Here is a 12,707-nt window from a genome sequence, read left to right as displayed (position 1 = left end):
AATGATCGCCATAAAGCCTCTGAATAACATCCAGCAAGACTTTTGTAGTGTCGTGATCTGAATAGAACCTGCAGTTAAAGAATTTAATGCATATTAGATTAAGATGAAAAAAAACTTTTGGAAAACTTAATAAAAGACAATATTACCCAGCTCCCTCAGGCACGATGAAAATTCGACCCATCGCATCTCTATCTCCCGGATGTAAACCATGATATATCGGTGCCTGTATAGGAGCCAGTGCAGGTGCAGGTGCAGGAGCAGGAGCATGTGCAGGAGTAGGAGCAGGTGCAGGTGCAGGAGGACGAATATGGGTCTGAGACTGCTTGGATGGAAGTGACTCAGGCTCAGAGCTGCTATCTCTAAGGCGCAAATTAGATACACTTAGAGGTGTACCATTTGGAGAAGGAGAAGGAGAAGGAGAAGGAGACAAAGTGGCCGATGTGCTAGGAGATCTGCTACGTGGTGGGCAATACATAGGTATAGGTATAGAAGTAGGATATGTAAATGATGCTGGCTGAGGTGGTGCCGGCTGAAAGACCCACTGACCAGACTGGGCATGTATAGAAGAGCCAGGCATAAAAAAAGAAGGCGGAGTAGACTACAAATGTGGAGCGGACGGAATGGACTGACTACTAGTAGCTGTAGGATCTATAGGTCTCTTATCTTTTCTCTTACTAGTACCTCCAGCTCTACGTCTACCTCTACCTCTACCTTCATCACTACCACCTGATGACATCTGCATACATAAAATTAATAACTAAATAATGATATATTGATCGTAGCTAAAAATTTAACAAGTATAGAATTGTATTATTATCAAGTAAACGATTACTATTATTCATATTATACATCCACATACGATTCATCTACAAAAATATACCCATAAATTATTGAGGTTATAGAAATATATTATAACTTAAGAATTCTAATTTAAAATATAACTTAAGACAACACAATCCCAACCACTTCTAACTTTGAATTCTCAATAACAATTCTAACTTTAATAATTTACAAATTCTAACTTTAATATAATTTTGAAAAGCACTATCTCAACCAATTCTAACTTTGAATTATCAATAACAATTCTAACTTTAATAACTTATGGATTCTAGCTTTAATTCTAAAAATTGAAAAGTAAATCTAGTCAAATAAAGTCTACATTTTAGTTTTGAGGTTATATAAATATTATAACTTAATAATTCTAACATAACTTAATAATTCTAACTTTGAAAAGCACAATTTCAACCAATTCTAAAAATTGAAAAGTAAATCTAGAGAAATAAAATCTATATTTTAGTATTAAGGTTATAGAAATACTATAACTTAACAATTCTAACTTTGGAAAACACAATATCAACTAATTCTAATTTGGAATGATCAATAACAATTAATAACTTATGAAATTCTAACAAAAAGCACAATCCAACCAAAAAAAAAAAAAAAACTAGTCAAATAATTAAAGTATACATTTTTGCACATATTCAACATCAATAATATTATAAAGAATGATAACTAAGCTAACACAAATACATTGACAAAGAGCATGAAATATAGCACAATCTCAAGCAAAAAAAAAAAAAAAAAAAGACAAGTAAACTAGTCAAATAAAGTTTACATTTTTTTTCACAAATTCAACATTAATAACATTGCAAATGATGTTTACCAAAGCAGAATAGATTAGCATTAGGCCTAAAATCTACAAATAAAACTAAAATTGAAAGAATTTTAAAAGCTCTAATTTAAGAGAAACTAACCTCAATTAATTAATTTCAAAACGGGTCTGGGGTTGGTGGGGATGGGCTGCGTAGGCGGCGGCATTGGGCGGTGGGGCTGGGCGGAGGGGAGGGGGGCGGCGGGTAGGGTTTGAGGGGAATGAAACCCGTCTGTCATGTTTTTAAAGAAAAACCGACGGACAAAACTGACCCTGTCCGTCGGTTTTTCCCGCACATTTGATCAAATTTGACACAAAAATAAAAATAAAAAAGTTATTGGAAACCGACCCTGTCCGTCGGTTTCCTAAAAAAAATTATTTCTTTTTTAAAAAAACAAATTGAATTGCATATTATTTAAAATATTTTAAAAAATAAAATCGACGTCGTCCGTCGGTTTTATATTAATTATTATTATTATTAAATAAAACCGACGTGCGACGTTGGTTTTTTTTTTTGCGGATATATATTTTCAAAATTCTGCTAAAAAAGCCGACGTCGTCCGTCGGTTTTCTAATTAAAATAATTTAAAAAAAATAGAAATGTAAAAAACCGACGCAGGGAGTCGGTTATCCGTCGGTTTTTTAAACCAACGCAGTGCGTCGGTTTTTTGTCCGTCGATTTTTGGCAGTTTTTTAGTAGTGCACCATGCGTTTTTCCAGTGAGGTGGTTCGGTTGAGGTGGAAAAATCATGTTATATAGCATACATTTTCCACTGAATGTCGGTGGAAAAAACTTTTGTTTCTAACCGTGACTGTACTGTAGTAGTTATTTTACCATAGCGCTAAGACCATTTGGATTTGAAGAAATATCTAATAGTCCGAGTAATAGGATGTTTCAAAGTTATCGTCCAAAGACCAAAGTAATGCGAACCTATTATTCGCTTACTTTTTTGGATTTGTTTGACGTTAAAAAGTCGGTGAAGAACATAAACCGATCGATAACCATAAGAAAACAATTGAATTTGACTTTCAATCTTCTATTGTTAATTATCTAATATTGACATTGGTTTTGTCACTGACTAAAATAAAAATCGAGATGGATGAAGCACAACAGATTGCCAGACTTTGGCCACGAGCAAGGCACGTTATGAATATTTTATTTCGTTTTCTTAGTTAACTTAGCAACATGGAATATATAATTATGCAGTGGGTGGGCGTGTGGGGGAAGAGAAACGGAACGTGGAGTTCTATCGCGTCACTAATCCAAATTATAATTAAACCACCACACTCTTCCTAAAAGAAATAAAATATCATAGTATGTCCATTTTTACTTGTCATGTATTGACTTCACACATCTATTAAGAAATCAAAAATAGAATGACAATTTTACTATATTATCCTTTGAATATAATAAATGCAGTGTTTTGAGAAATGCATTGATAAGTGATTATAAAAAACAATTTTGGGTAAATTAGGAACAAGGTACTTCCTCTGTTCACTTTTACTTGTCCAGTATTCTAAAAATAGATTTTTACTTTTACTTGTCACTTTCAGTATATTAAGAGAAGACATTTTATTTTTTCTTGTTTTACCCATAGTATTAATTACTCACTTTAAATCATTTTTCAAATCCAATAAAAATATGCATCAATTAATATGGGTACATTGATAAATTATGTACTCCATTTATTATTTCTTAAACAGCGTGAAAGTCTAAAGTGAATAAGTAAAAGTGAACGGAGGAAATATTAAACTCTGTATTGATTTTATAAACCGAACAAGGGAGTATTAAACTCTATATTGATTTTATAAACCGAACAAGTAAAAGGACGATTATTTTTAGCATGAAGGATAAGTAAAAATAGACGGGAGTACTATCTCACAATGAGCTAAGCAACTTTTTTAATAGTTTAATTGAAGTGAGGTGCGTTGAAATGTTGTGATAATATTTGAAGAAAATATTAATCTAAGGGTATGACTTAGACAACAGTGAAGTATTATATTCTATAATCCCTTGGGGTCTCAATTGTAAGGAAAAGTGATTTGACGTCATTTTATCATCCTTCATTCCATTAGCTGTATAAGAAAAGAATAACGGCCATGCTGGAGATGCTGGAGAAATAATCACACAGTTCATTGAGGGGCAGTAATCAATTCTCTTTTTCCTAATGGTTCGTCAAATTGTACATTTGATACGTAGGTAAAGTGAAAACTTCGATTTTTTCTTTCCAAGGTTGCTTCTATAATAAATTAGAGCAAGTGTAAGATTTTCTTTTTCAAAAAGCACACAAATACACGCAGGCCAACCATGCGTTGCATACTTTTATAAAGTCAAAAGAGTGTCAATTATTTAACAGGAATTGTCGGTTAGTGTTTCTTATTGTTAAAAAATAAAAATATTAAGATAGTTGAATTCAAGGAGAAAAGGACCAAAATCATCCATAATCTTTGGGTTTGGATCAAAACCATACATATTCTTTCACATGGAGCACTAATAGTACATTATGTTTGCATAAGTGGTGCACTTTTAGTCAAACTCCCAAATAAATTTAACAGAAAAGAACAAAAATGCCCCTGAACTTTTAGAAAAGGTATAAAAATACCCTTTATTCATCTATTTTGCTAAAACTACCCCTCAATTCAATTTTTTGGCTCATTTATTCTCCTTGACTAACGGACAACACTATTTTTTTAAAAATAAATAAATAAATTGCACATGACATTTTATTACTGAAAAATTAATTTATTCTTTTAAAAAGAAATCTGAAAAATCGTTATTTGTAGAATAAGGAAAAATAATTTTTCAACATCCATTTATTTAAAAAACAAATGTAGTAAGCCTTATATATATATATATATATATAAAGGATTTTCATTAAAACATGTGGAATTTTTTTAAGTTTGGAAAACTTTTTTTAACGGGTGGAAACCCCATTTTTTTTTTTAGAAAATTCAATTTTTAAATCTGAAAAACTGATAGTTTTTTTTAAGTAAAATGTGCAAAACTAATACTCCATAATTTTCTTCTAGATTTAAAAAAAATATAATTTTCTGGTTTTTTTTTTAAACACAGTTTTTCCATAAAAAATTTAATTTTTTCAGATTTTTATAAAAATCCAATTTTTCACATTTTGAAAAGAAAAAAAAATTAGTGTTGTCCGTTAGTCAAGGTTTTACTCGATAAAAAAAACTTTTCCAAATTTAAAAAAAAATCAAATTTAAAAAAATTCCAAGGTTTCAGATTTCTTTTTAAAAGAATAAATCAATTTTTCAGTAATAAAATGTCATGTGCAATTTATTTATTTTTTAAAAAAAATTAGTGTTGTCCGTTAGTCAAGGGGAATAAATAAGCCAAAAAGTTGAATTGAGGGGTAGTTTTAGCAAAATAGATGAATAAAGGGTATTTTTATACCTTTTCTAAAAGTTCAGGGGCATTTTTGTTCTTTTCCGTTAAATTTATTTAGGAGTTTGACTAAAAGTGCACCGCTTATGCAAACATAATGTACTATTAGTACTCCATGTGAAAGAATATGCATGATTTTGATCCAAACCTAAAGATTATGGATGATTTTGGTCCTTTTCTCTGAATTCAAGCATAAGGAGTTTGTTTAAAAAAGTAGTTCAGATAAGGGAGTTGAAAAGAAAAAGTGAAAGGTGGTTAAAAGAAGCTGCAACTAATTGCACCAATTCACTCTACTAACACCACCAACAATATCCAATCCAATTAGATAGATGAGCTTAGTCGTAATGTGCAAACCAACAAACTTATAATTATTACAACTACAGGGAGTTTGAAATTATTATATATGTCAATCTTAAGTTAGTTTTGATAAGTTGAGCAAAATTATGGCGTCTAACTTTTAAAGTCTTACATAAGCATTCGTCAAAATATAAGTCATCCCATTATATTTACAGTACTGTACATTTATCTTTTTCACTCTCTATCGCATTAGCACGTGAAGAAATGCGTCACTTTACAAAGTTGGTGATTAGTAGACTTTTTTTGTTTGCCGTCCTATTTCTGGTATCTGGAATTTTAATTAATTTGGAGTCACTTCACATAAGACCAAGGAGAAATGCTTTATACTAGAATTTTTTCAATTTGCAGGACTTGAACACAAGACTAGTGGTAAAAGATGAAGGTTCACACTCTCACACTCAAAGAATTCCACATAATACTTGAATTATCTCCTCCTCTCTCTTCAAACCTTCCCTACCCTCCCGCACCCACCTCAAACCCGTGAAAATGATTTAACTTGTATTTACTGATGATGTACAAAATTATGGGCTATTACATACTTTAACCTATTGTAGTTATTAGGTTTTATGTGATTTGATATAGTGTAGTTGTTACCTGTGTTTTTCGATCGGTATGTGAAAGCGAGCAAATAAAATAAAATTAAAAAAAAAAAAAAAAAAGGAAGTACGCAAAAGTATGTCAACGAAGATGAAACACAGAGACATTTATATGCACTGGATCAATGAACTTTATTTACTGGGGTTCTTATATGTGTGTCAAAATTGAGATTGCTAGTTACAGCTCTATGTTGTATCCAACAAGAAATAATGTTATCTTTGCAATTTATGTCAACCATATCACTACCAAAACAGCTTTCCAGCTCCATTCCATGTGTACTACTAAAATCTGTCATCCCACAAATTACATTTCCATCATCATTGCAATTTCTAACAGTGATCCAACTCTCATCCCATCTCCAACCTGACTTTCCTGAATGCAAACCCAAATTTCTTACCCTTTGAAGAGGTAAATCCATTGAACTAATATTTTGTGTTGAATCATCAATGCTTTCTGATTCCTCCACTGAATTCCAAATGCCTTGATCAAGCATGCTTGTTGGTGAATTTGTGATAAATTCTTCATTTGACTTGTCATATGATTCTAATTCCTCAAGAAACGGATGATTAAGGAGCTGTTTAGCAGACCATCTCTGTTTCGGATTTCTTATCAAGCATTTGCTTAAAAAATCTCTTGCTTGTGATGATAAAAACTTTGGAATTTCTGGTGTTTGGCTAGAAAATGCAATATAGTAAAGCAAAGAAGCAGAGTTGTTAACACTAGTCCACGGTGAGCCACCAGTGGCCATTTCTATAATTGTGCATCCTAATGCCCATATATCAGCTGGAAACTCCTGTTCAACGCCACGAGCCACTTCTGGTGCCATGTACATAGGCGTGCCACCAATTGGCACGGCGAAAGAATCCAACTCTGCTGGCTCAACCTGCTTAGAACAGCCGAAATCTGCAATTTTAGCACCAGTTTTACCTAACAAAATGTTATGTCCCTTAATGTCACAATGCACTATGTCTTTCGAATGTAGGTAGTCTAGTCCTTGAACAATTTGCTTCGTGCAATACCCGGTCAACTGCTCGTTGAGTCGACCACCTTGCTTACGAATTTCATCGATGAGTGTCCCATCGGGCATGTACTCCATCATAAGATTGAACATGACGCTGTTGTTCTCTCTGGTTACATCGTACCCCTTGTAGTCAACTACGTAAGGGGAGTTCAATGTTGACAGAATTTTGTGCTCCTTTTGCAAGAATCCGGACCGAGACAGCTCAGAGGACTTGACAGCAAAAATCTCACCGGAGCAGTGTGACATGGCGATTGAGACGACAGCTGTAGAGCCGTGGCCTATATTGTGGCCTCTGGTCCAGTTCATTTTGGAGAAATTTGGTAGGAGCTAGCTAGTAAGTGAAAAAAGTTTTGGACATGTTCTGTTACACAGATGTTTAATTTATATAGTGAATGTCCAAATAAGTTTGGTAAGGCTTAGGTGGCCTCTTTTTCTCTTAAAGACTTACAAGTTTGACGATCACTTTAACGTGGACAAATGCCTGTGGGCCTTTTGTCAGCTTTGAGTAGGCTGGAGGTCGGAGGACATCAATTACTTGGCGAATTGGATTGCTGCCACGTAGCAAACTGTAGAATGAGGAAGTGAAAATCGGTAACTTAATTTCAATGGAATTTTTTAAAAACAAGTTGGAATTTTGGATGAGTATATTAAGTTTTGGATGCTTTGTTTTGTATGGTGGGGTAACGACTTTTGAAGATTAAATTTGGGAGTTAGGGAAGGTGAGTGAGTGGGTTGATATTTGACCCAACAAAATATGACTGCTAATTATTTTTTCTCTTCCCATGTATATTTCACTTTTTGGTAGGCACTGAATTCAAGAAGCTACTAATGAAATTTTATCAAAAGAAGAAGAGATTTTTCATCTTGAGCATATTTAGAATCAATTTATTTTTTCCAATTAAGAAGATGGTTCAAGGTCTATTTGGTTTAAGTGTAGACAAAGAAAGGCATCAGATGACAAGATAAAATGCTGATTATGACACGATAATTACTTTGTTAATGCTAATTCAAGATCCATGATCACCTTAATTACTTACCTTCTAGAAAGAACAAACCAATATGAGAATTGCTTGTCATCATGCCAAAGCAAGAATCATACTTGGAAAACCTTGAGGCTTAAACCATTCCAAGAGAGTGAACAAAGGGACTCTTAGTAGTGGTCCATAACTTCTAAATCAAGACTGGAAATCCTTCAATGTGGCAAAGTGTTTTGCAAAAGTTCTTCCAAATCATACCCTCATATCTTTTATTTTTTAATAACAATCGTGTTCGATCCAATTTGGGTACACATACGGATTCATAAATTTAGGTTTATGGGTTTTGAATTCTAGAATGTGATAAAAATTGGGTTCGAGATAAATAATCTACACCTATGAAGTGATGTTTTTAACGCAAATAAAAAATTTGGACTGAAGGTAGTGGGTTTTGCCTTACTCGTAATGTGTGTAGGTCCGCCTCTGCTTGATTGCACCTGACTGTTCAAACGAATACCTGTTATCTCTCATCAATACATGCTTCATAATTTTGCTCATCAAAATTTATGCAAATGGAAAAAAAATCATCTTGTATTGTTTTCTGTCTTTTCACCTATTCACTAATATATCTACCAGATGGTGACTTCAGCTGTCTTCTCTTTTCCTTTTCCCTTCTATAAGTCAGTAAGAGGCACATCATTAATAATTATAATCCCTTGTATTTGAACTATTACAAATTGCAGATTCATGTATATATTGGGTTGGTGTATGCAGTAAAGAGCTGATTGGTCAGTTTCACTACCATTGTATTTCTCTGCTTTTACAATTTACAATTTTTAACAACGGAATATACCTAACTTTATTTCAATGCATGTACCAAACATAATGTATCTGAATTTTACTCAAATGAGAATAATTTTGCATTGATTTCCTGTTATGTCCCGTATTTTTATACATTGGGACAACCCGGATTAACTATGATAATTTAAGGCCAAGACCATTCCGGGATTTGAAGTCGGGACTTTTGACCTTTGATTGTATTTTGAGACATAAGTTATACATGAAATTGTTGGCATTGAACACTTAGGAAAAATTAGGACCACAATTCTTAAATTTGGAATTGAAAATCTTGCACAAAATGGGCCCTTGGCCATGTGGACTTGGAATGGTCCCACACATTGTTGTGGCCAATTTTAATTGGTCCAACACATGTGTGGGCCATATACAAGTGGAGATATTTTTGTGGGACTAAAAGATGACTTTCAAGTCATCTTTCCTCATTTCTATACTTAGCAAAATAAAGCCACAAGTTGAAGAGCTTCTCCAAGAAGCTCACAGCCAAGCTCCATGGAAAATCAAATCCAACTTCAAGCCTTCCAAAATTATTTCCTTGGTATAAATCAACTATTTTGAGGTCCCTAAGTAACGTGGAAGCGTGGTTGGAGCGATCAAGCCATCAATTTTGTGGATTTCAAACCCTAGCCTAATTGTGGAGTAAAGAAGAAAGGTAAGAATTTCTCTTGTTTTATGAGTTGTGAATGTTTTGTGCACATTGTAGTATGTTAATATGGATGAAAATCATGAGATATAGTATGTTGGAAGTGGGTTGTGTGATGGGTGTGCTAGCCGTGTAAATGGGTATTGTGATTGGGTTATTGAATAAATTCCTTGTAGCATGTTAAATTGTTGTAGTGTGTAGGATGGCCAAGAATCATCAATATATGTATATGTGTAGTGATAGATGAATATGGGTCATGCTATATGCCCAAGAACACACTAATGTCGCATAGCGTTTTAATGGTTGTTGTGATGACTTCTAGTTTGGAAATGAAAGTTTAATGTCCCAAAGTGATATGGTGAATTGTTGCGGGCTGATTTGAGGCTTATTGTGCGTTTGGCGTAATTTGTATATCCATGAAAATGATATCGTTATATTGTAAATTGTCGATACAAATCATGAATTGAAAATGAGGAATGTGTTAAAAGGGGCTGTTCTCGGTTGGGACTGTTTTCGGCCAACTTGGAGAAGTTGTTGGATTATTGGAAATATTATGTGAATTGTTTAGAATGTCCTTGAATATTGTTGGTAAGGATTCGGGTTGATAATTGAATGTATAAGCGATAATGTGGCTTGAATGTAAGCAGTCGAATAAATTATTATGAAGGTTATTGAATGATGAAAAAGAGAGTATTAATGTAATATTGCCTTTCGAATTGATTATCGATGTTTCTAGGTTGGTTATTGTGGTTGTTGTTGTTGATTTTGAGCGAGTTAAATTCTCGGGTTGGCCTATTTACAGGGGAAATGCTGCCGAATTTTCTGTATAATTTAGAGTTAGTTTGGAATAAATCGCTTAAGTGCCTATGTTTAATATTGGATATTCGTTGGCATATTTGTAGACCTTGGGGAGCCCGAGGCGTAGATTGAGATTTACTTTAGATTGGCTATTTTGGAGTGCGTACAAGGTATGTAAGGCAACTTCCTTTCTTTTTGGCATGTCTTAGTTTTCATAGGCTAAATTAGAGCCTTAAGGAAAATTTCCAAATCCGAGCATGTTATGATCCGTATATGTTCTTTGGCACTCGTATGTATGATTTGACGAAATATGAACCTTTATGTATTTGAAAAATCGCTTTTCGAACTTTGCACAAAAAGGTTTCACTTTAAAGAACTTCGAAATATCCGAATGTCATATCTTTCACAAAAATGCTCGGATTGCTCCAATATATTTTTATAAAAGTTTGCATTACGCATAACGAGTATGTTTTTCCATAAGCGGGCCCGACTTGGGTAAAACAATCCCATCCGTGGGTCCCGCGACTCCCTTTATGTAATTCGGGAACTTTTGAAAGAATTTGTTAAGACTATTATTTCGATTTTCAAACATGATCATTTTACTTATGTTTGAATTTATGATAATGATTTTATGCATATGACTACTCACGACTCTATTCGTGCACCTTGTTATTTCCTTCGCCGAGTCCCGGGCCGGTTCTGTTATCGTGCGCATTTTATATACTCCGAAGTTATGCTGTGTTTATGGTTCACCGAGCTACTCGCAAAAGAGGGTCGGGTTCCACCTATACTTGGTGTTATGCTGTGTATGGCGTTATGTTGTGATGTGATATGTGAAGGGGATACGGAGATTTGAGACTTTCTGGTGTTATGCTGTGTTATGGCGCCATCGACGGGCGGGTGACCATATTCTTCTGTACCCGATGCATGACTTGCATATTTCTGAAAGCAAACAAATTTTGATATGTTGGATTTGCACTTATGTTTGATACTTCCATTTCGTTTATGTCTCAGATTTACTTTCTGTACATTCTGCTTTGCATACTCAGTACATATTTCGTACTGACCCCCTTTCTTCGGGGGGCTGCGTTTCATGCCCGCAGGTACAGACGCACAGTTTGGTGATCCACCGGTTTAGGTCATCCCCTTTTTGTTGTTGGAGTGCTCTTCTCCTTTCAGAGCATATCTTTCGGTATATATTTTGTTCGCTATGTATGCATCTATTCATTCAGGGGTACGGCGGGGCCCTGTCCCGCCATATGATTCGTTTGGTCTGTTTAGAGGTCTGTAGACGTATTCGTGGGTGTGTGTGCCTACCTCTGCTCAAATGTGTTAGTATGAGCCTATTCGTTATGGCAGCCTCGTCGGCGTGCATTTTGTATATGTTTTGGTTATGGCAGCCTTGTCGGCGTGCACTTGGTATATGTTTTGGGGTCGTCGTGCCATTTGATAGCCTTGTCGACTTTTGATATATGTATACGCCTATGGTTATGTTAAAAATGTGTTTGCAGTAGTTTGATATAATTTGAGACGACAGATAGTATTTATGGCCGTATATGTTATTTGTATGTGATTCGATATGGATAGGTATGTCAGGGTGCCCAATTAGGGCACCAGTCACGGCCTACGGGGTTGGGTCGTGACATTTCCTACCTATTAATTCTGTTTGCAATGAACAGCCAGCGGCTGTCAGTTGATGAGTTTCTCATAGATTTAGCATTAACCAGAATTTAACAAGAACAATTACATTTTCTGGAGGGCTCAACATGAGTGTGGTAATATTTCTGAAGAGTCGGAACAATATAGCTCTTTGTAATCCTATTATATCCCATCGAGGAATTATAAAATTTAGCACATAAAATATAACCAACTCAAATGGACGGGTTGAACTTGGCATAGAAGAAATTGCATTTTTCCCTTCAATGGACTGGTCTTTAATGTTTTCCCTTCAAATGGGCTGATCTTCAATTTTTGCACTTCAAAATAGAACTTAGGTCTAGCGATACATAATTCTTTAAGGGCGCCGCAAAACATAATTTATATGATATTATGATGCTAAAATATAAACTTATGTTTCAGAAAAAATTATTTGTTATGAGGGGCTAAAATTAAAGACCACCACTAAATAGGGGAAAAGTGCAAATGACCCCATGGCGTGGATTCATCCAACGAGTTTTAATTTGCATATGGCCCTAGCTCGCCCATTTAAAGGTTTGGACCAATTTGGGTGCTACATATTACCTATTGGTAGTAATACTAGTATATGCTAGATTTATGCACTCAAGGGTGATTTCTTTTTATTTGTCTAGTGGCTAATCTCATCGAAGCCAAAAAAGGGACTAGGTGAATTTCTCCCATTTGCCTGGTCTCTTGGTGAATAAAGTTATTCGGTATTTATGCTAGTGAAA

General features: G+C 34.5%; 1 protein-coding gene and 1 long non-coding RNA gene across 2 annotated transcripts; one reads left to right on the top strand and one right to left on the bottom strand.

Annotated features, from left to right (window-relative positions):
• Positions 1-5,782: 5,782 nt before the first annotated feature.
• Positions 5,783-7,457, bottom strand: LOC132642337 (mitogen-activated protein kinase kinase kinase 18-like). The gene has a single exon (XM_060359570.1). It carries the CDS (start codon positions 7,333-7,335, stop codon positions 6,130-6,132), a length of 1,206 nt encoding a protein of 401 aa, XP_060215553.1. The 5' UTR covers positions 7,336-7,457; the 3' UTR covers positions 5,783-6,129.
• Positions 7,458-9,308: 1,851 nt separating this feature from the next.
• On the top strand, positions 9,309-11,802 carry LOC132642336 (uncharacterized). Its single transcript, XR_009583110.1, has 3 exons — positions 9,309-9,510; positions 10,404-10,469; positions 11,403-11,802. It is a non-coding gene; the product is annotated as an uncharacterized LOC132642336 (long non-coding RNA).
• The last annotated feature ends 905 nt before the right edge of the window (positions 11,803-12,707 follow it).

Source organism: Lycium barbarum, chromosome 5 (genome assembly GCF_019175385.1).
Source record: "Lycium barbarum isolate Lr01 chromosome 5, ASM1917538v2, whole genome shotgun sequence".
NCBI classification, from domain to species: domain Eukaryota; kingdom Viridiplantae; phylum Streptophyta; class Magnoliopsida; order Solanales; family Solanaceae; genus Lycium; species Lycium barbarum.
The sequence above is the reverse complement of the archived record's forward strand: the minus strand, read 5'-3'. Positions and strand labels throughout refer to the sequence as shown.